The sequence below is a fragment of the Nomascus leucogenys genome, chromosome 18 (genome assembly GCF_006542625.1).
Source record: "Nomascus leucogenys isolate Asia chromosome 18, Asia_NLE_v1, whole genome shotgun sequence".
NCBI lineage: Eukaryota > Metazoa > Chordata > Mammalia > Primates > Hylobatidae > Nomascus > Nomascus leucogenys.
The window spans coordinates 20,011,632-20,034,890 of record NC_044398.1 but is presented as its reverse complement, the minus strand read 5'-3'; the positions used below and the strand labels follow the sequence as shown (position 1 = coordinate 20,034,890).

General features: G+C 47.7%; 1 protein-coding gene across 1 annotated transcript in view; it reads right to left on the bottom strand.

The window, feature by feature from the left end:
* Positions 1 to 1,434: 1,434 nt before the first annotated feature.
* Positions 1,435 to 23,259, bottom strand: part of LOC100585797 (core histone macro-H2A.2) — a 61,069-nt gene continuing 39,244 nt past the window's right edge. The window contains exons 4-9 of the mRNA XM_030798302.1: positions 22,800 to 22,997; positions 19,807 to 19,917; positions 17,890 to 17,989; positions 13,352 to 13,441; positions 4,501 to 4,675; positions 1,435 to 2,190 (exon numbers count right to left, since the gene is read on the bottom strand). Coding sequence (XP_030654162.1) covers positions 2,025 to 2,190; positions 4,501 to 4,675; positions 13,352 to 13,441; positions 17,890 to 17,989; positions 19,807 to 19,917; positions 22,800 to 22,997 — 840 coding nt within the window. The 3' untranslated portion in view covers positions 1,435 to 2,024. The remainder of the gene's footprint in view (positions 2,191 to 4,500; positions 4,676 to 13,351; positions 13,442 to 17,889; positions 17,990 to 19,806; positions 19,918 to 22,799; positions 22,998 to 23,259) is intronic.

Genomic DNA, 23,259 nt, shown 5'->3' with positions numbered 1-23,259 from the left:
AGAACAAAGGAGGGACCTGAGGTGGAGATGCCCTGCACCCCAAATCTCTGCCATCACACGGTCAGGGAGCCCATACATTCTGCAACAACCAGGGACTTCACAGGAGCCTTGTTTTCAATTTGCTAATGGGTGCATAATCCCTGTACTCCTCAAGCCTCATGGCCTTCCTACATTTCCACTTTGTTTGTTTATTTATTTTTGAGACAGAGTCTCGCCCTGTCACCCAGGCTGGAGTGCAGTGGCACGATCTCAGCTCACTGCAACCTACGCCTCCTGGGTTCACGTGATTCTCTTGCCTTAGCCTCCCAAGTAGCTGGGACTACAGGTGCGTGCCACCATGCCTGGCTAATTTTTGTATTTTTTTTAGTAGAGACGGGGTTTCACCGTGTTGGCCAGGCTGGTCTCGAACACCTGACCTCAGGTGATCCATTCATCTCGGCCTCTGGAAGTGCTGGGATTCCAGGCGTGAGCCACTGCAGCCAGCACATTTCCACTTTTAGATCCTAACTCCATACCATAGGTTTCATTTAAGAAGAAAGAGCTAGATAAATGTTCCCTTCTGGTTACCCCAGCCTGACAGAGTGTGTTTTTACACGGCTAGCAGGGGTTGAGAGTGCAGCCTGGGCTGCCAGCCACTGGAGGTGTTTAAGGAAGGGCAGATAATGTGACTCTTTGTGGGGTGCCATCTGCTTACCCATTAGCGAGCAGAGGGGGTTTCTGCGGGTGACCCCCAGCATATTTCTGGGTTACTTATGGGCAGATTTGTAAGTGACAAAACTCCAGCTGATGCTGGGAATGGGGAGAGGGCCCTCGAGGGACTTTGTGGTTTTGTGCTTCTGGTTTCCTGGCCAACCCCAGGGTCACTCGTCTGGAGGACCAGCCGGGCACTAATGTCTGCCACCAACTATGTTATGGTGTATAAATGACTCCTCTATTTGGGAGAGATCTTCCAATCCAGGGACCGCCTGGGTTAAATCTGCATAGCAGAAGTGGTTGATGAGTTCATCTGAAGAAATTCAGGCCCCACCTCCCCACCCTGCCCCTCCCTGCTCCCTTTTGATGGTGGCCTCTGGGTACTTGGGCAGAGTCCTTGGGACACCAGCCTCTCTGGGGTTCTCAGGCCATCCCATTGGGGCTGTCACCCAGGCCTAAGTGAGTCGTGTGCCTCTATTGGAGGATGGCTGTTCCCCTGGTGGTTGCATCCAAGGATCTGTCTTTATGGACCACGAATGGAAGGCTACCTTCCCAGAGGCAGGACCTTCGGCCTGAGAAACACAGGCCCTGGTGCTATCTGACCTGGGGTCCAGCGAAGTGGGAATCCCAGTGTGTCAGCGACAGGCCTTGTTCTATTGATTTATAAAATTCTAGAGGGACCTACGTGTGGGGACACAGTTTTCCAAACTGAGGAAAATGTTGCAATAAAAGAATATGTTGTAAGAAAGACACTGGATCTTTTATTTTTTTCCTTTCATTTTCTTTTTCTTAAAAAAACAAAATGAAACCAAAAAAAAGCCTGAAGCAAAATCTTTTTAGGAGTAGTTACAGGTATTACAGGGGTGGGGGCGGGGGCACTAAAACAAAAGAGAAAAGCACCAGTGAGATGTCTTTCCCATTTTCTTCTCTCCGCCACGGAACACGCACACCAACAGAGCCCAGGCCACTTTTTGCCCTCTTCCCTTGGAAAGAGGAACAGAAGATTTAAGAATTTTGAAAGGATTTTTTTCTTGTGTGAATGTGTGTAAAAGTCAATGCTATAAATCTAAAACGAGGTCTGTTTTTTTAAAAAAGTTCTAAAACAACAGGAGGAAAACACATGGAAAGAAACCGCTCGCGGAGACCTGCTTCCTTACAGACGGAGACTCTTTTGGAGGAGAGTGTGAAGGGCAGAGGGCTCCCTGCGCCGGCAGGACCTGCCCGGCCGCCCTCCACTCCCCCGCCATCACCCCTCCTCTCTCCTTTTAAAAAGCAAAACCCCACTCTTGGGACTCGGGTCGTCCTCTGATCCCTGCTGGAAAGTTCGGCGGCTACTTGGCGTCGAGCTTGGCCATCTCCTGCACGTAGATGCCGATGCTCTCGCTGTCGAAGAGCAGGAAGTACACATTCTTCAGCGAGGACGCGCTCGAGTCATCAAAGTGGGCTGAGATGGCTTTGAGGGTCACCTGGGCCGCGGTCTGTTTGGGAAAGCAGTTTCTGTGCCAAAGCAAAAGAAGAGCTGATGTCATTTTGGTCCATGGGACCCATGGGAGCATGAAGTGCCTTTGTTTTTACTGGGTGGGGCCTCACTGTGTGCAGGGCTAGTCCATGCATGATATCCTTTGACCCTAGCCAAAGGGACAGCCTGGGGGTGGCAGGTGGGGCATGTTGCCCCCACTTTATAGGTTTCACACTGACTCGGAGAGGCACAATGATTTAATTTAATTTAATTAATTTATTTGTTTTGAGATGGAGTCTCTGTTGCCCAGGCTGGAGTGCAGTGGCGCGATCTTGGCTCACTGCCACCTCCACCTCCCGGGTTCAAGTGATTCTCCTGCCTCAGCATCCCAAGCAGCTGGGACTACAAGTGCGCACCGCCACGCCTGGCTAATTTTTGTATTTTTAGTAGAGACGGGGTTTCACCATGTTGGCTAGGCTGGTCTTGAACTCCTGACCTCAGGTGATTCGCCTGCCTTGGCCTCCCAAAGTGCTGGGATTACAGGTGTGAGCCACCGTGCCCTGCCAAGCACAGTGATTTTAGTCAAGGTCATAGGGCTGGCCAAGTGAAGAGTGCCCTGTATTTTATTTTTTATTATACTTTTTTTAAATTAGGTTTTTTTTTTAGAGGCAAAGTCTTGCTCCATCACTCAGGCTAGAGTGCAGTGGTGTGATCATAGCTCACTGCAGCTTCAAACCTCTGGGCTCAAGCTATCTGTCTCCTGCCTCAGCCTCCTAAGTAGCTGGGACAATAGGCGTGTGCCTATAAAAAAATTTTTTTGTTGTTTTTAATTTTTTGTAGAGACGGGTCTTGTTATGTTGCCCAGGCTGGTTCGAACTCCTGGCCTCAAGTGATCCTCCTGTCTCAGCCTCCCAAAGCTTTTGGATTTACAGGCGTGAGCCACTGCGCCAGCTCCCTGTATTTGAATCTATGTCACCTGACCAAGTCAAGCTTGGCTTTAAAAATGCTAGCCATTCAGCATTAAAAATACCCGGTCTTCAAAAAAGCAAACAGAAGTTTTATTAGCTCCCTCCAAAGTGGTGTATATACTAACCCGATTGTTTAGTAAAGGGCAAAAATGTATGCTCCAAACCTGTCTTCATAAGTCCTTTTTTATGCACTTAATATTTCATAGGCACAGGCCCATGTAATTTCAGCATCGTGACTCCGGGCATGGGGGGGTTGATGAAAGTTTGTTAAAGGCTCCAGGTTCCAGGGAACTACTGATAGTGCCATCCACCAGGTTAGGCCACAGCACCAGCTTCCAGGGACACAGCCAGAGTGGTCGTTAGGGGTCAGCCACAAAGACCTCTGGAGCAGGTCCAGGAGGGGCCTGTTAATAGGGATTCTTCCCACTCGTGTGTATTCCAGTACAGAACAGCACTGCCATGGGCCCACCGATGAAACAATGCATCTCACAGCATCTCTGGGCCTGGACTGCTAAGACTCAATGCTGCTTGCCTAGGTTGACATATGATTACAGCAGGAACCTAGGTCTCATTGTTTTCCTCTTGGGCTTCCCAGGACACAACTATAAACCATAGCTATATTATAAAGGGCAGCTCTCAAGATGAGAGGGTGTTCAAAATTAAAGCAATAGATTGGCTAGGGGCATGAAGGGAGAAGATATGTTTTATGTGACAGCAGATATCCTCATTACGTATCTGAAACAATGCCCAGCTGGGATCTGTGACAATCCAGTCATTGCCCAGCCTCCTTTTCAGCAATCACTCGGGGACAGATTTTCACTTCTCTAGGTGTATTTGTCAAAGCCTGGAACTCCTGGCTCTGCAGTCTCCCAGAGCAGCAACGGAATTCCCTGGGGATTCTGGAGCCAGAGGTCGGAGATGGGGGGGCCTGAGATTCTGCATTCTGACATCGGTCACTGCTGCCTATGGACCACACTTTGAGTAGCAAGGCCTTCGAGCCTGGCGTTTTCTGATCATGTGTCCTGGACATGGACAGCTGGTGGGAATATGGACTTTGAACCTGGAAGGCTCTCAAAAAAAAACACAGCAGCTAGCCTCTGCCTCCCGCTCCTCCCCAGGGCTGCCTTCTTCCTGGGGCTTTAACATCAAAGAGGCAGTGGGGCTAGCCCCAGCCGGGGAAGACCTGCTGCCTGTGAGCCAGTGGGCTCGCTTCCCCATGGGTTCTGAAGGATGAAAACTGGGTTTTCTGCCCCGCCATCTGGTCAGCATACTTGGCTGTGCTGGCAGCCCTTGGTAACACCCAGATCAGATGTAAGTGGGGGAGCAGCTGATTTCCAGGGAAAAAGCTGGAGGAATCAACTCAGGGGAACTGCATCTTACCTGCCGCTGGGGAAAGGCGGGAACGCGACGGACTTTAGCTTCTTGTCCTCCGCCGCTGACAGGCAGTTTTTGATGGTCTCTTCAAGCTGTTCTTCACATTTGTCAGAGCCCCACTGAGGGATGTGACAGTGGATGACAAATTTGGCTGCGAGTCCACTGGATTGGCTGACGGCGGCTGGGACATAGGAGAGAAAATGCCGTGGGTTGTATTTCCTAAGGTTTCCTAGGTTATAGCCTAACCTCATCAGGTACCTGTTAGATCTGGAGATAAGGCAGTGATAGAGACGTTGGCTGGGCAGCATCCTGTGCTCCTGATGTGGACTATGTTTAATAGAGAGCAAGAGCTGGGTTGGATCGCTTTGCACAGTTAGCACAAGCTTTGGGTAGAAACGTTTAATGCTGCTCTGATGCGCCATTTTCATATGGTCTGCCAAGTAGTCCCTGGGTTGGGCTACCTCCTCACAATGGTTCCTAGTTAAAGGGACACGTCAGATCCTCTCTGGTGGCTGTGGTAGGTAAAGTAATGGCATCCCAAAACACCCACGTCCTCCTCCCTGGAACCTGTGGGTGTTCCTGTACATGGCAAAAAGGACTTTGCAGATGTGATTAAGTTAAGGCTCCTGAGATGGAGAGATGATCCTGGACTGTCTGGGTGAGCCTGGGGCCTGATAAGAGGGAGGCAAGAAGGTCAAAGGCAGGAGAAGTCCGTGTGATGGAGACAGAGATTGGAATGATGCAGCCAGGAGCCAAGCAACGTTGCAGCTTAGAAGCTGGAAAAGGCAAGGAAGAGATCCTTCCCTGAGCCTCCAGAAGGAACCAGCCCTGCCAACACCTGGATCTTAGACTCTTAAAACTCATTGTGGATTTCTGGCCTCCAGAACTGTAAGAAGACAAATTTGTGTTGTCTGAAGCTATGAACTTTATGGTAATTTGCTACAGTAGTCACAGGAAATGAATACAGTGGCTTTTATTTTTTTATTTTTAGTTTTTTTTGAGACAGAGTCTTTTTCTGTTGCCCAGGCTGGAGTACAGTGGTGCGATCTCAGCTCGCTGCAAACTCCACCTCCTGGGTTCAAGTGATTCTAGTGCCTCAGCCTCTCAAGTAGCTGGGATTACAGGAATGTGCTAATTTTTAAATTGTTTTTGTAGAGATGAGGTTTTGCTATGTTGCCCAGACTGGTCTTGAACTCCAGGGCTCAAGTGATCCTCCTGCCTCAGGCACCCAAAGTGCTGGAATTACAGGCATGAGCCATCACACCTGGCCTACTGTGGCTTTTAAAAAATAGCTGTGCCTGGGCCCCACCCCCAGAGGTCCTGACTCAGTAGGTCTGGTGCAGGGGCTTATGCTTATGTGATTTTAGGACCTTCTATGAGTGGAGAACCACTGAACTTGATTGTATAGTTCCTTGACAGGGACTGCCATTTGATGATCTCCACATGCCCTGCAGAGAGTGGGGTTTCAAAAGCGGGCTGTGAAATTGAATTAGGCCAGCCTTCTCTCACAATTTCTGTCATACTCCTTTGTTTTACTGTTTACTCCCCTAAACGTGGTTCCCATTCGTGACAGTTGATAAAGCCCCGTGGCTGCTAGGCTCGAGGGAAGTCCCTGTGGGACTCCCCAGGGGAGCAGTTCCCTCGGATCTGCCTGAGGCAGCTGCAGCTTCAGCCATGAGCCATGCGTGCCCCCACACCGCCTGGGTGCCCTGTGCCCCTCCAGGAACCCAGGAATTGGCGTAGCAAGGGTCTGTGGCCACTAGGGGCAGCACTTGTAACAGAAATGTGTGTCCGCCGTATTCCAGAGCTGTGTGTGGGGTTGAGGTGAAAGACTGACTGGAAATCTATGATGCCCACCTAGTTTATGATAAGTATTTCCTGGCAATGTCCACAGTGTCAGGGAAGTGCTGACTGCACTTCCTCGCGTGGGCGGAAGCCAAATCCAAGGGACCCCTTCGTCCATCAGGGGAGGCTGTAGGCTCCTTGCCTTCCAGTGCCTAGAGGGGGCTCAGTGTCATCACATGTGAACGCCTGAGTGCAGGACCCAGGCCACACAATACACCGAGGCCCTGGGTAAGGCCCGCCATGCATGCTGACTCTACGATCATGTATATTCACCAGAAGCAGAGCGTCCCTCTTTGGCCTGAACAATGATGCCGCTAAAACTGGAGGCTGCTCTGCTGAGAGCCAAGGAGCCTGGGCACGGGCCTTGCCTGCACGGTGCGATCTTCCCGAGCACCTGGCTGCTATTGTATGCCAGAGTTTGGCTTGTTACAGTCATGGCTGATTTATTTCATATATTTTAAAAGTATAATCATGTTACTAGCAGAATGGTATTCCTCTAATGTAAAGTCTTTTTTTTTTTTTTTGAGACAGGGTCTTCCTCTGTTGCCCAGGCTGGAGTGCAGTGGCTCGATCACAGCTCACTGCAACCTCTGCCTCTCGGGTTCAAGCGATTCGATTCTCCTGCCTCAGCTTCCCAAGGGGCTGGGATTACAGGCACCCGCCACCATGCCCGGCTAATTTTTTGTATTTTCAGTAGAGATGGGGTTTCACCATGTTGGCCAGGTTGGTCTTGAACTCCTGACCTCAAGTTATCCACCCGCCTCGGCCTCCCAAAGTGCTAGGATTATATTGCACCCAGCCAAAAGTCATTTTTAAATAAAAGGAATATGTTCCTATTGGCAATGTCAAACATCCAATCAAGTAAAAAATGGCTTTCAGGGTAGTGCACGATGACATTTCAGTCCAAAACAAAGTAAGTTCATGGCAACTGGAAATGAATAACACAGCTTGTAGCCGTAATGCTTTGTAATGTTCTCCAGAGGTGTCAAGGATGAGGGTCAAGTTATTGCAAGGGTTGTGACCCCGGTATTTGGTATAAGCACCTATCCACATAATGACTAGAGGCATTCTCTTACCTAATGTGATGCCTGGTGAAGACCTGCATTCTGAGGGTGGCAGTGCTGCTGCTGGGAGCTTCTAGAACCTTCCCCCAGGTGAGCCATCACAGTTCTTGGAGTCACCACAGAAAAAGGGGACTCTAGGTTGGCCCCTTGTCCTGCTGAGAGGCTGCTACTGCTGATGCCTGGTTTCCACTACACTGTGGGTTTTCTTTTAATAGCACCTCAGTTTCCCACAATGGCCTCTCCTCCTCCTGCGTGTCTGGGCCCAGTGCTCTTCTCTCTGCTGCAGCCTCAGCTCCTAAGCAGCCATCTGCAAGCCATTTTCTTCCTTAGCTTTCAACAGGGACCTGCACCTCATGACCTTTCTGGGGCCCCAGGGCTAACACGTGCCCAGTAAAATGGCCATTCACTCCTGAAACCCGATTCCCCTTTTTCCCTCTCTGTCACTGCAGACACCATCAGTTTCCTCTGCCTTGTCTCATTCCAGGCCCATGTGCTTCATTTTCACCCCCACTCCACCCCCACCCTCATCCGATACAGCTTTCTCGATGGTCTTCGGGCCCCAGCCCTCCTTCTGCCAAACCATCCTCCATATGGTTGCTGGAGCCAAGGTCCTTAAACTCCACATTTAAACTCAGAATCTGCAACTGCTCCTGATTGCTACCTGGCCTTACTGCAGTCCTCCCAGGCTCCCTTCATGGTCGGCCCCTCTCCCCTTGGAGTCTATCCATTTCTTGCTCTTTCTGGATGCCCAGTCGTCCTCCAGCCAGTGGGCTCAGTCCCCTGCACACATGGGTCTGTCTGCACCTCTGTCTCCAAACTTGGCTATCCTGCTTTGTCCCTGACTCCCTCGCCCATTCTCTCTGGGCCACTGCCATGCAATTCAGCAGCCAGCTGTGCTAAGTGATAGGTACTGTGTTACCCTGGGGTCTCCGCCTGGTTGTAAAGTTCAGGAGTGTTCAGGGCCTACAATCACATCCACATCCTGATGCCTGCACCCGACAGCACACACTGTAGATGCTTAACGTGAACTGGTTCTGCCCCAGATGACATCTTCACTGAAGCACTTTTGTATTCCTTGCTGCTGCCTGGCTCCTAGCACAGTCACTGGCAGGCAGGTGCTCCAATATTCAACAAATGAATGAAAGGCCTGACTTTTCATCAGTTTGCTCAGCCTGGAAACCCTGGACCTACCTTAGCTCCAGCTTCTGCCTCCCTGAACATGCAGCATCGCTGCCTCTCACTGACTCTGCTCCTGAAATATTTTCTTGATCCACCCTCCCCCACCCCCTGCCACAGGGTGGGCCTGCACTGCAGTTGGTCTGTTTTAACCATGTTTAGATGCACTTTTTTTGTTGTTTAAACATTTTAATATTGTTGAAATCAGGAAGCATCTTAGAATTGCTGTCAGCCTGGAGCTGAGTTCTTCCAGAAAGAAATTACATTTCCTTCTATGTCACCTGGGGACACTACCAAACTAAGGCTATGTCTCACTCTCTTCTCTGCCTGAGGTTTTGAGCTGCACTGGATCTGGCTGCAAATCTTCAGGAGCACTGGCTTGCGGTTCAAATTCTTTTTCTTTTTTTTTTTAGAGACAGAGTTTCACTCTTGCCACCCAGGCTGGAGTACAATAGCGTGATCTCGGCTCACTGCAACCTCTGCCTTCCGGGTTCAAATGATTCTCCTGCCTCAGCCTCCCAAGTAGCTGGGATTACAGGCACCCACCGCCACGCCCAGCTAATTTTTGTATTTCTACTAGACAGGGTTTCTCCATGTTCATCAGGCTGGTCTCAAACTCTCGACCTCAGGTGAGCCACCCGCCTCTGCCTCTCAAAGTGCTTCGATTATAGGCGTGAGCCACCATGCCTGGCCAAATTCTTTAGTGAGGCTTTTTTTTTTTTTTCCCCCCTCTGTCAACTGGATGCCAAGATCAAGATATTTGCTGCTCCTTTCTGCATGGCGGGTCATGTCTTGCTTGCTGTTATACTAATGTGCCCCAGCTTTATGTGGGGCCTCCTATTAGACACCTTATTTTGGAAATTTAATTTTTCTTAGTGTTACATACAATAAGAGTATATCTTACAACTGATGGTGTTTTAAATGAAATGCAATGTGGTGTTAGACAGTGGCGAACCATCTCCCCTTCTCCATTTTTCCCAGGGTGCTAACACTCACTGGCCCCAGGCCATGGCTTCTTACACCTAACATATTTGCACCAATGTCTTAGCTCAAAATTGTGTCCTGCAGCCCTCTCCTTCCTTCCAGGTTCATGTCTATTTCCTCGGTGCAGACTTTTGTATTCTTTCCAGCTAGCGTCTGGATTGCTGCCTCTCAACTTCTGCACATCTGAAATTGTACATCTTTTGTCCTCATTCTTGAATTACAACGTAGCAAAATGTGGAATTCTTGGTTGACAGTTTTTTTTTTCCCTTCAGTGCTTTGAAGCTATTTCTTTCCTGTTTCCACACATCTTTTTTTTTTTTTTTTTTTTTTGCTGATGAGAAGTCTGCTGTCATTAGAAGAGCCATCATTTCTTTACAAACGATCTGCCTCTCCTCTCGGGTTACTTTGAAGGTTTCTTTTGATTTTTCAATTTCTGAGGCTTTACCACAACACTCCAGGTTTTGGATTTATTTTCATGTATTTTGCTTGATATTTTCAGCTTAAGGGCTCATGCTTCATCCTAGAAAATTCTCAGCTATGATCTCCTTAAATAATGCTTCTCTACTTTCTATTTCTGCCTTTGGGACTCTGTTTAGAAGTGTGTTGGTGCTGGGCACGGTGGCTCCCACCTGTAATCCTAGCATTTTGGGAGGCTGAGGCAGGAGGATCACTTGAGCCCAGCAGTTCGAGATCAGCCTGGGCAATATAGCAAGACCCCATCTCTATTTAAAAAATAATTTAAAAAAGAAGTGTGTTGGAGCCTCTCATTCTGTGTACAGCAGCTATTTTTCCTCTCCTTTGCACCCTATCAGGCAGTTTCTGGGGAACCTTCCCCACACCCAAGCCCCCAGTCCAGATGCCATCTTAGATGACTGAGTTGGGGCTTGGTCTCATGGTCATATCAGGGATGTGGTGGAGCCAAACATTGACTTGGTGGGCAATGTGGCCCTGGGCTTGGATGAGGGGCTCTCTTCTCCCTTCTGCTACCCTAGAAAGACAGATTTTTATACAGGTTGTAGCCCTGGGTGGTGGCTAGAGCTCTGGCTTCTTATAAAGGCTGTGAGAGTCTCATGCAGCCCCTTGCTTTGGGCAGTGAGCCTGGCTCTGGCCCTCTTTATACGTGAAGCGACTCTGCATCTTACAGACCTGGAGCCCAGGCCTGGGGCGGCGGCCTTCTGGAGGTGCTGCTGCAGCCCTCCTGTCTGTCTACATGGAGGCTTATTTTATATTTGAGTGTGGCTCTTACAGTTTTTAAAGAGACACTGCATCTATTACTGCTATGCCTGTGGGGAGTGGTGGGTGGAGATTTAAAGTGTGGGCTCTTGTTCTTTCTGGACTAGAAGCCCCCATTACTTTTTTCTTTTTTCTTTTCTTTTTTTTTTTTTTTTTTGAGACAGAATCTTTCTCTGTTGCCCAGGCTGGAGTGCAGTGGCGCAATCTTGGCTCACTGCAACCTCCACTTTCCAGGTTCAAGTGATTCTCCTGCTTCAGCCTCTGAGTAGCTGGGATTACAGGCATGCGCCACCACGCCTGACTAATTTTTGTATTTTTAGTAGAGACGGGGTTTCACCATGTTGGTCAAGCTGGTCTTGAACTCCTGTCCTCGTGATCCGCCTGCCTCAGCCTCCCAAAGTGCTGGGATTACAGGCATGAGCCACCGTGCCTGGGCCCTACTTTTGTAACAATCAAGTCTAATCTGGACAGCCCTCTGCTTAAACTTCCAAGTGCCCTCATGTCCATGTAGGGTCAGATTCAGACCCCTTCGCACAGCCCACAGGCCCAGACTCATCTTGGCTGCTGTTTCTCTCCTCCCACGTGCTAACCCAGGGCTCCCTGCTCATGCAAGACACGCATCTTCTCGCATGCAGTGCTCCTATTGCCCTCTGTGTCCCACCCCCAAGGGGTCTCACAGCCTCACTGCAGTCCTCCCACACTCCACTATGCTGAGGTCGTGGCTCCTGCTCTGTGCCCCAATTATGCATCTGAGGGCAGCAGTGGGTTTTATTTTCCTCTGAAGCCCTGCAGCACTTGGCACTGACTGAGGGTACAAGGAGTGAACTGATTGGGAGTTGTATGGGTGGGAACATGGATCTGAGGTTGAATCTACCTGTCAAAAAGTTGCCCAATATCATGGACAAGAGATGTTCAAACAAAAACTTGTGCACAGATGTTCACTGCAGCTCTATTCACAATCACCAAAGGTGGAAACAGCCCAAATGTCCATCAGTAAATGAATGGTTAAACAAAATGGAATATTATTCAGCCATGAAAAGGAATAAATACTGACCCATGCTACAGTATGGATGAACTTTGAAAAAAATGTTAAGTGAGAGAAGCCAGACAGAAAAGTCATATATTGCATGATCCCATTTATATGAAATGTCCAGAATAGGCAAATCTATAGAGACAGAAAGTAGATTAGTGCTTGCCAGGGCCTAAGGGGGGCACTGGGCATGACTGCTTAATGGTTAGGGGGTTTGTTGGGAGAAAAGCAAGCTAAGTGTTGAGAGAAGCTGAGGCAGGGCTTGCATATCTGACATAATGTAAAAGAGTCTTGGAACATGTCCGGGGTCCAGATTCTAAAACCCCTTGTGGCCTTTGGAACACCAAGCTCTGTGCCAAAGGGTGGAAGGCTACCCTGACGCACCATAATCTAAGCCCAGGGCATAAAACCCCTCGTGGCTTGGATAGAATCCAGGGCTCGTGGCTGTGGAATGTGTCTAGACTTGCTGGCTTCTTGCTCCTTGCTCTCAATCGATTGTATCTTGAGTTAAAAGAACCTGCTCTCCATTATCTCAAGTAGCAGAATATGTTCCAAATGCTTCAAAGGAAATGCTAAACTGTCACAGCTGTAGATCATGCGCTTGCCCTTTCGACCCCCACATCCTCACCACCTGTTTCTTTGTTTGGTCACCAATAAATAGCCTGGGCTTCCAGAGCTCGGGGCCTTCCCAGCCTCCACACACTAGCGACAGCCCTGTGGACCCACTTTCTCTCTCAAACTATCTTTTCTCATTCCTTTGACTCCGCTGGACTTTGTCACCCCCACGACCTGGTGTTGAGTCCGATCAACCCAACAGGGTTTCTGTGTGAGGTGATATCAAAGGCTGCACAACGCTGTAAAAGTACTTAATGCCACTGAATTATACGCTTCAAAATAGTTCCAGTGGCCGGGTGTGGTAGCTCATGTCTGTAATCCCAGCACTTTGGGAGGCCAAGGCGGGTGGATCACTTGAGGTTAGGACTTTGAGACTGGCCTGGCCAACATGGCGAAACCCCATCTCTACTAAAAATACAAACACTAGCCAAGCATGGTGGCATGCGCCTGTAATTCCAGCAACTCGGGAGGCTAAGGCACAAGAATCGTTTGAACTTGGGAGGCAGAGGTTGCAGTGAGCTGAGATCACGCCACTACACTCCAGGCTAGGTGACGGAGTGAGACTCTTTCTCAAAAAAAAAAAAAAAGAAAAAGGAAACATAGTTCCAGTGGTACATCCTATGGTTTGTGTATTTTATCACACACATGCGAAGTTCACCCAATGGCTCTAGACCATTTTGGGGGATCTGATGCAAACTGACTTGAATTATTCTGACATATTGGAGTCCCCAGGACATCTGAAAGGATCTCTATGGGCCTGCCCAAATTACCTGAGATGCTAAAACAGCTTTCTGATTAGTTATGGCATACTTTGTCTCATAAGCTGAATAGGCATGAGGCACGTGAGGCTGGAGAGTCCAGAGAGGAGGGTGAGGCCATGCTGGTGACAGGAGCCTAGTTCCACACTTACCTTCGGCGACTTCCAAAGGGCCTTGGGATTTGCGAAGCTCCTTTACCGTTTCCAAGAACTCTTTTCCCCCAGCCTTTTCCAAGGCTTTACCTGCAAAGGAGAGCAATGGGAAGCCACTGTGGTTGTTCTTTCAATCTAATTACACTGTTTGACATATTTGTGGTAGGCCAGGAGAAAACAGAAGCACTGTTAGAAACTAGGAATTGAAATTCCCAATTGTTATCCTGGTTTGCTAGTGGTCAGGGGAGGCAGGGGTCTCTGGGCCTCAGTCTAGCAGACTTAGATTGGCAAGCTTTTATCAAGGATCTTTTAAGGGGTAATTTGGCCATAAAGCTGTCTCATGGCTTGAGTCTTGTAGATGATTTAAAAACAAAACAACAAAAAACTGAGATTCTAGTGTTGTGTCCCACAGGTTTAGTACTCATGTGGAGAGCTCTGAAGTCCTGGTCCCATCACAGTGCCATCAACATACTGTATGTGCTTGAGTCAAAGGACAGACAGAGACCCAGGGCAGCCTGGCACGTTGTTCCCCCAGCCCGGTGCTCAGTTTGCAATGGAGAAATGCAGAGAGGCTAATCTCTAAGGACATTCCTGCCAGGAGATACCCTGAGCCTTTGATGTTAGGGGAATGCCTCACTCTTTTTTTTCCTACCTCAGCTCTTACTTCTACACAGGCCAAGTGGAACCCCTGGGAGATGACAGGACGCCACCTCTGACCTCACAGGAACCCTGTCTGTGTGCACCAGCGCATCCAGCTGTCATGTCTCTGAGATGACATGGGTGTTTTGTCCAGACTGGGATGATGGCGGCTTTGGGGCAGCAGAGGAGGCATTTTTCAGATGTTTTTATCTTCGAATGAACTTGGTGATCTGGATGTCTGAGGCAAGTCTCAGCTCCCTCTTTATGAATCATCATTATTATTATGGTTCAGTTCATGGTCTTCCCCAGGGCCTGGGTGCTGATGCTTCCCCACTCCACACTCGAGCCTCAAGTATATGTAGACAGCCACAGTACGCTGTGCAGCTGGTTTAGGACAAGTGTCTATTCCAGTGGTCACTGTCCACTGGGGAAGGGCGTGCAGAGGGGTTTTCTTTGTTAATGTGCTTGGGTTTCCATGATGCAACTGAGAAAGGGTGATTGTGCATTATACCCAGTACCTCTGAGGCTCCTTTCTGGCCCCCAGATTCCTGGACACTGTTGATCTATTGGGTCCAGAAGCCTGGAGAAGGCCGGGTAACCGAAGCTGGCAGCCAGTTCATGTTGAGAAGCAGAGGACTAGGTCTACACTGGTGCCCTCTGCATTCAGGTCAAGGGCCAAATGGGAATGTGCAGAAGGCAAGGGGAATCCACCCTCCTCACTGAAGGCTTTTAAGAAAAAAGCATCCTGGAGAGAGGTAGTTTCTCTCTACAGAAGCATTCCCAAGAAGGAAAGGAGCAATGCTAGAATGAGAATACCACAGGTTTGCAACTCCTAACAAATGGCGGAATCTAGAGAAGAGGCATCAATGGCTGCCAGCATCACACCAAGACAGACAACCAGGCACGACGCGCCTCCTCAGGCATGAGTGCTCGCCACTGACCAAGGAGTCTTGGCAAAGTTTTCGAACCTACACCTCATGAAACCTCTAGATCCAACCACCAAGTTATAAAAAAGCAAAGAAACATGTTTCATGATGCCAGGAGGATGTAATCAACAAAATCCGGACTGCATGAAACCCTATAGGACAAATGGCCCAGCTTCCTCAACAAATGAATTGCAAAGAAATAAGAAAGAAAGAGATGAAGGAGGAACCTGTGGTATAAGAGACTCATCAACCAACTGCAGTGCGTGGACTGATTTGGATCCGAAATCAAATAAACAAATTTTCTTTCTTTCCTTTCTTCCTTTCTCTCTCCCTCTCCCCCTCCTTCCCTCCCTGCTTCCTTCTCTACCTTCCCTTCCTTCCTTTCTCTCTCTCTGTCTCTCTCTTTCTCTCTTTTTCTTTCCCTCCCTCCCTCCTTCTCTCTCTCTCTTTTTCTCTCTTTCTTTGCTTTCTTAATTTCTTGACAGGGTCTCACTCTGTGCACTCTGTGGCCCAGGCTGGAGTGTAGTGGCGTGATCACAGTTCACTGCAGCCTAGAACTCCTGGGTTTAAGCGATCCTCCCACCCCAGCCTCCCACCTTAGCTGGGAGCACAGGCATGTGCCACCATGCCTGGCTAATTTTTATATTTTTTGTAGAGATGGGGTTTCGCCATGTGCTCAGGTTGGTCTGGAACTTCTGAGCTCAAGTGGTCTGCCCACCTCAGCCTCCCAAAGTGCTGGGATTACAGGTGTGAGCCACCGTACTCGGGCCCCCCTTTTTTTATAAGAGATGGGGGTCCCACTATATTGTCCAGGCTGGTCTCAAACTCCTGGGCTCAAGCGATCCTCCTGCCTCAGCTTCCCAAGTAGCTGGGACTACAGGAGTGTGCCACTGTGCCTGGTTTAAACAAATGTTTAAGAAACTTGACATTTATGATGTAACTGGAATTGGAGCACTGGTAATTTGTTGATATTGCTATCTTTTTAAAGGTACAGTAATGGTATTGTGGCTGTGTTGTTAGTAAACTGCCCTTATCTGTTAGAAGTCATTGTGAAATATTCATAGATAAAATGACGTCTGGAAGTATGTGGAGGGGGTAAGAGCTGAAACAAAGGTGGCCATGGGTGGTGATTATTGCATCTGATTGCACAGGGTTTCATTATACTTTTCTGTTATTTTTTGTGTATGCTTGACTTTTCCCATAATAAAATAACGTTTTGAAAAGAGTAAGGCAGCGCCTTGGCTGCTGGGATGATTAGTTTGGGTGACGGTGGTGGAGAATGGAATCATAGTGGGAGGGACTCCTCCTAACACAGCAGCAATAAAACAACTGTCAATTACTAACTGCCTAGGAGCCCAGCACTGTGCTAGGCTCCATCACAGCACCCCTATGGGACAGGTACTGTTGCTATCCTCCCTTACAGAGGAGGAAACGGAGGTTCAGGGAGGTTTAGAAGCCTGCCAAAGGTGACATAGCTAGGAAGCAATTCAGAAAAGCTGGGACAGTCCAGGCAGGCCGACCTGGAACCTGCCCTCTTAACCACCTGACTGCCTTTAGCCCATTTCTCCTCCCAAGACCCTGAAGAGGTTAGCCTTAGAATCCACTGCTGGGATCTGAGTGTGAATTTTTGCTCCCAGACCAGTGCTCTTTCTACTCTGCCACCATGCCAACTAAAAAAAGGAAGCGTATTGTTTTTCTTACATAAAAATTTCATTACTATAGAAATGTGTAAAGTATGAACACTGCAATGTGTCAGTGAGAGGCAGGACAGCTATTAAAAGAGCTCCAGATGAAGGCTACTAGAGGGCGTCCTTCCATGGAGAGTGGAAGGAGACCTGTTTCTCTGTAATGCTGACTTTTCCCAGGGCTGTCTGTCTCCTTTTCAGCACAGCAAGTGGCCTCTGATGCCAGGAGGAAGCCCTGAATGAGTCCAGCTGCCTGGGGTCCCTGGTGCTACCACCCAGGGCTGAACTACTAGCATCTACCTCAAATTGCCTCCCTCACAGGCAAGCCCTGTACCCTAGAGACAAAGCCCCTTCTTTGCTCACTTTACCCTTTCCGTGGAGAGTTTAAGGCAGTTCTGGCTTGGTAAAAATGGACGGGATGGGGACTGTTAGCATGCTGTTATTTCCAGCGCCCATAACAGCTTACCCTCCCAAGCTCCTCCACCCTGGCTAGTAACAGCTCCCTCTGCCACTCGTGGGACAGGTGGCAAACCACAGGCAAAAATAACTCAATGCTCATAGCTTAATGGGCAACCTAATATTTTCTAGATGTCCATTTCCCTTTTATCAATAGCACTCTCAATATTTAAGCTTACGATATATGTAAACATGTACAACAATATTTATAGTAGCACTATTCACTATAGCTCAAACTGGAAACTACCCCAAATGTCATCAGTGGTAGATCAATAAACTGTCATATATTTATAGAGTGTAATACTACAGAGCAAGGAAAATGAGTGAATACAAGCATACTCAACAACATGGATAGATTTCACAATACTAAATTGAGCAAAAGGAGTCGGACCCAGAAGAGGACAAGATTTCATTTTTACAAAATTCAAGACAGAAGAAACCCATCTCTGCTTTGATAAGAAAGGACAGTGGTTACCCTTGGAGGACATACTGACTGGGAGTGGGGCTGAGGGAGACTTCTGGGGTGCTGGTAAGGGTCTGCTTCAGGATCTTGGTGCTGGTTGCAAAGTGGGGTTCACTTTGAGAAAAATTCGTCAAGCTCTATGCTAATGATTTGCTTTTACACAATATCCCAATAAAAATTTCAAAAATATATGCAGAATTAAAACAAAATTAGCTTCTCTCCAGTGAAACTGTTCAACTACACATAAAGACAGAGTTTAACATGGGACCCCAGCAATGGGATAGCCAGTTGACAATGATCAGCTTCACAAGAACTTGCCTGAACAGTGGCCTATTCTATGGCACTTCTACTGAAGTCTCAGGACCTTACCTATATCTTCTTTGAGGTCAATTTCGGCTGTGGTTGGGTGGACAATGCCCTCCACTCTCATGGAGCCAATATGGCTGATGTCACTCTGGGTTAAGGACAGCTGCATTAGGAAGAAAAGGTGGAGAATGTGGAAAAGATAAAATTCTGTTGAAAAATCTCATATTTTACTTGCATTCATTAATTCTTTTTAATTATTCATACCCATTGTCAACATAGGGGCTGCATAGAGAGTGACAACCTCCAGTTTCCCAGTTGTTTGGCTTGCAATAAGCTCTTTGAGCTCAGCTGATTTGCCTTCCACTCTGGGACTGGCAGCAAATCCATTTCCTCTTCCATGGAACAGGAACAGGACCTCCCCTCTCCTTTCTTTTTTCTTTTTCTTTTTTTTTTTTTTTGAGACGGAGTCTCGCTCTGTCTCCCAGGCTGCAGTGCAGTGGTGCGATCTCGGCTCACTGCAAGCTCTGCCTCCCGGGTTCACGCCATTCTCCTGCCTCAGCCTCCTGAGTAGCTGGGACTACAGGTGCCTACCACCATGCCCGGCTAATTTTTTGTATTTTTAGTAGAGATGGAGTTTCACCGTGTTAGCCAGGATGATCTTGATCTCCCGACCTCGTGATCTGCCTGCCTCGGCCTCCCAAAGTGCTGGGATTACAGGCGTGAGCCACTGTGCCCGGCCCCCTCTCCTTTCTTTCTTTCCCTTACAGCTCATGCCTTTGGTTCCCAACCCTGGTGGCCTTAGTTTTCAGTGGTGCACCTTCTGAGCAGCTCCTGCAAGGAAGCCCAGGGTTTACTCTCTCTTCTCCCCTCAGCATCCTGCATTCTCCCTAGAAGGGCACAAAATTTGTGGGGCAGGACTCTGAAGCCAATAACCTTGCTGGAGAGAAGTAATGGGCTCTGGGATTCTGACCTGGGGGTGTCTGGCTCCCTTGCCCTTCGGAGACCACAGTCTTGGGGCTACCATTGGGAATTGCTACCCTATGTGTTCACAGTAGAGTGGAATGGAGGGCATTCTCTATTGTTGGCCCATGTGAGCAAGACCTTTATGTTCCCTTAGCTAAGTGAGAGAAAGCTAATCGTCATGTAACAGTGAACAGGCCAGAGAGGGGACATAAATTCCACCTCTTTGTTTCCCTGCTTTCATCAGTGACAAATTAGCAACCAGCCACACCGATGCTCTTCTTAGAACATACTCTTCCCAATTCTTTGAATGGAGGCTTACTGTGTTGTCAGGATGGAAACATTCAGCTACCAGAGATATGATTAACTGACTCTTTCCTTGGGTGTCTTATTTCAGCCCCAGTTCACTTGGTAGATAAATTGTCTGCTCAGTAAACTTTACGCTTGCAGGAATGAATTATTTGCATGTCTGGTTGGGCTGCTGTTGTGTTGCTGAAGACTGTTCAAATGTATAGCCCTGTTTGTTTTCTTTCTAAAGCCTAGGAAGGCAGGCAGACTGAATTATTGGCAAATAATTCATTTCTAATACCAAGGATATTTGGGAAACATACATTTCTATTTTCTTTCTTTGATAAATTACATTGAACCATGTAAGACGGGCCTCTCAGAAGCTGTCTGAGAAAGTTAGCTATGGATTTTTTTTTTGGCAGATGTAGAAATAACTGGGGTGTGGGGAATTCCCAGCAAAACCAGTAATGCCATCCTATCTACTGACCAGAAAGAGCTTCCATGCTCACCCTTGTCTGACCAACGTTAGCATTAACAATTCTCAGCAAAGAAGAACAATTCTTACTCTCACAATGCTGATGCTGCCACAGCTCTTTAGTTTAAAGATGAATAATTCAAGATTGCAGTGAAAATCACTATTAGGGGAGCAAAGGAGGCATCATTGCTTGTCAACAGTAGGTTATAAAAATACAGTAGTGTTTTAATATAGCACAAGGCAATTCTCTTTGTTACCTTCTGTCCCAGAACAAGGCTCTTAGAAGACAGAATGGTGAATCCATCCCCTGGCCCATCTTCAGAGGTGGAATTTGAAGTTCCTTCTTTATCGCTGTCCTTTGCTTTGGACTGTCAGTAAAAATCAAAAGGGAAATGTTAGACCTAAAACCATTAAAATCCTACAAGAAAACCTAGGCAATACCATTCAGGACATAGGCGTGGGCAAGGACTTCATGTCTAAAACACCAAAAGCAATGGCAACAAAAGCCAAAATTGACAAATGGGATCTAATTAAACTAAAGAGCTTCTGCACAGCAAAAGAAACTACCATCAGAGTGAACAGGCAACCTACAGAATGGGAGAAAATTTTTGCAACCTACTCATCTGACAAAGGGCTAATATCCAGAATCTACAATGAACTCAAACAAATTTACAAGAAAAAAACAAACAACCCCATCAAAAAGTGGGCAAAGGACATGAACAGACACTTCTCAAAAGAAGACATTTATGCAGCCAAAAAACACATGAAGAAATGCTCATCATCACTGGCCATCAGAGAAATGCAAATCAAAACCACAGTGAGATACCATCTCACACCAGTTAGAATGGCCATCATTAAAAAAGCAGGAAACAACAGGTGCTGGAGAGGATGTGGAGAAATAGGAACACTTTTACACTGTTGGTGGGACTGTAAACTAGTTCAACCATTGTGGAAGTCAGTGTGGCGATTCCTCAGGGATCTAGAACTAGAAATACCATTTGACCTAGCCATCCCATTACTGGGTATATACCCAAAGGACTATAAATCATGCTGCTATAAAGACACATGCACACGTATGTTTATTGCAGCACTATTCACAATAGCAAAGAGTTGGAACAACCCAAATGTCCAACAATGATAGACTGGATTAAGAAAATGTGGCATATATATACCATGGAATACTATGCAGCCATAAAAAATGATGAGTTCGTGTCCTTTGTAGGGACATGGATGAAACTGGAAAACATCATTCTCAGTAAACTATCGCAAGGACAAAAAACCAAACACCGCATGTTCTCACTCACAGGTGGGAATTGAACAATGAGAACTCATGGACACAGGAAGGGGAACATCACATTCCGGGGACTGTTGTGGGGTGGGGGGAGGGGGGAGGGACAGCATTAGGAGATATACCTAATGCTAAATGACAAGTTAATGGGTACAGGAAATCAACATGGCACATGGATACATATGTAACAAACCTGCACATTGTGCACATGTACCCTAAAACCTAAATTATAATAAAAAAAAAATCAAAAGGCAAGATGAGAACCAATCCAGAAAAAGCCTGAGATGCCTTTATTAAGCTCTTCTCATGGCTGCCACCAAGTTGAATATGAAAGGAAGTGGTTAGGTGATGTGTTCTGCTGTTTCTTGAAGGAGGGAAGCAAAAGCAATATAAGGAAAGAAAAGGGTACCGCAAAGCAGCAAAATAGAAAGTGTGTTAAAGGGTTCACATGTACCTACAGTCCTCACCTACCCCTGTGCACCAGCACATTGTCCTTGCTCATTTCAATGCCTGCAGCTCACAACGAAAAGCATCGGAGCCGGGTGGGGCTGTTGATAGCCCATTGCTTAGCCTTCTTTCTCCCCAGGATTTCTCAGGGCACAGAGGCAGTGTGGAATGAAACATCCACAACTTCTACAATAGGGTTGTCCAATAGAACTTTCTGTGATCATGGAAATATTCTGTCTTGATCCTCAATGTTGCTAAGTGCTTGAAATGTGGCTGGTACAATCAAGGAGCTGAATTTTAAATTTGATTTAGTTTTAATTCAAATCCAAATAGCCTTGGCTGGGTGCCTTAGCTCACATTTATAATTCCAATGCTTTGGGAGGCTGAGGCAGGAGGGTCCCTTGAGCCCAGGAGTTTGAGGCTACAGTGAGCTATGATCTCGCCACTGCATTTCTGCCCTCCAGCCTGGGTGACAGAGTGAGACCCCTGTCTCTTAAAAAAAAAAAAAAAAAAAAAAAAAAAAGAAGCCACATGTGACCAGTGGTTACTGTACTGGGCAACATAGGAAAACATTATTCCATCAGTGGCATCTCTGAGCTAAGCTACCTAGCATATCAAGCTATCCCAAACACCTGAAATTCCACTGGCGGAACTCAGGGAATGCCTGCAGGAGACTAGAGGCTGTTTGGAAGGCAACACAGAGCTCTGCAGAGAAATAAAACGCAGGTTGCCGGCTATCATCGCTCACTTCAGATTTTGCTGGGGGTAGTAAAAGGAATCTGAAAACCATCCCTGCTTAGGGTTTGGAAACCTAGAGAAGACCCATTTCAGCTCTAACCTCAAAGGCCCTTTATTCTTTTACCTGTACATTCTTGTTGTTTTCTTCCGGCACCAAGCTGCAAGGTCCTCGGTCCTTCAGAGGTGTCTGCTATGAAATCATTGTTTCATCTTTAAACTTCCCTCCTGTTCTGTGAGTGTCTTAGTGTCTGTCTGGGCTGCTCTAACAAAATGCCATAGACTGGCTGGCTCACAAACAACAGAAACCACTTTCTTTTTTTTGTTTGTTTTCGAGACAGGGTCTTGTGCTATCACCCAGGCTCAAGTGCAGTGGCGCCATCATGGCTCACTGCAGCCTCTAACTCCTGGGCTCAAGCCATCCTCCTGCCTTGGCCTCCCAAAGTGTTGGGATTACAGGCATGAGCCACTGTGCCTGGCCCAGAAACTTGTTTCTCATAGTTCCGGAGGCAGCAAGGGCTCACTTCCTGGTAGATGACGCTTTCTAGCTGTGTCCTTACATGGCAGAAGGGTCCCTCTGCCACCCTCAGGCCTCTTTTATAAGGGGACTGTTTCCATTCGTGAGGACTCCACCCACATGATCTAGTTACCTCTCAAAGGCCTCACCTCGTAATCCAATGCCTCTGGGGTTAGGTTTCAACGTATTAATTGTGGGGGAACACAGACATTCAGACCGTTGCAGTGGGAGTGCCTGGCTCAGGACACGCAGCCTCGGCTTACCTTTTTGGACGTCCGTGGTTTGGCAGCCTTGGATTTCTTCCCCCCTTTCTTGCCTGATGTGGCCTTCCTGCCTCTTTTCTCTGGGGGTGGGGAGAGGATCGTTTCCGACTTGCCTTTGGTCCCTCGCTTTTTGGCCAGCAGTTCGGGGTGAATTCTGGGCAGGACGCCTCCACTGGCGATGGTCACTCCTTTTAGCAGCTTAAGAGAGAAATGCATGCACTCATGTAGCAAACAGCCTGCTAGCCTGCTAGTTCCCAATTTCATACAGTTCTTTTTTTTTTTTTTTTTTTTTGAGACAGAATCTTACTCTGTCACCCAGGCTAGAGTGCAGTGGCGCGATCTTGGCTCACTGCAGCCTCCGCCTCCAGGTTCAAGCGATTCTCCTGCCACAGCCTCCTGAGCAGCTGGGATTACAGGCACCTGCCACCACCCTTGGCTAATTTTTGTATTTTTAGTAGAG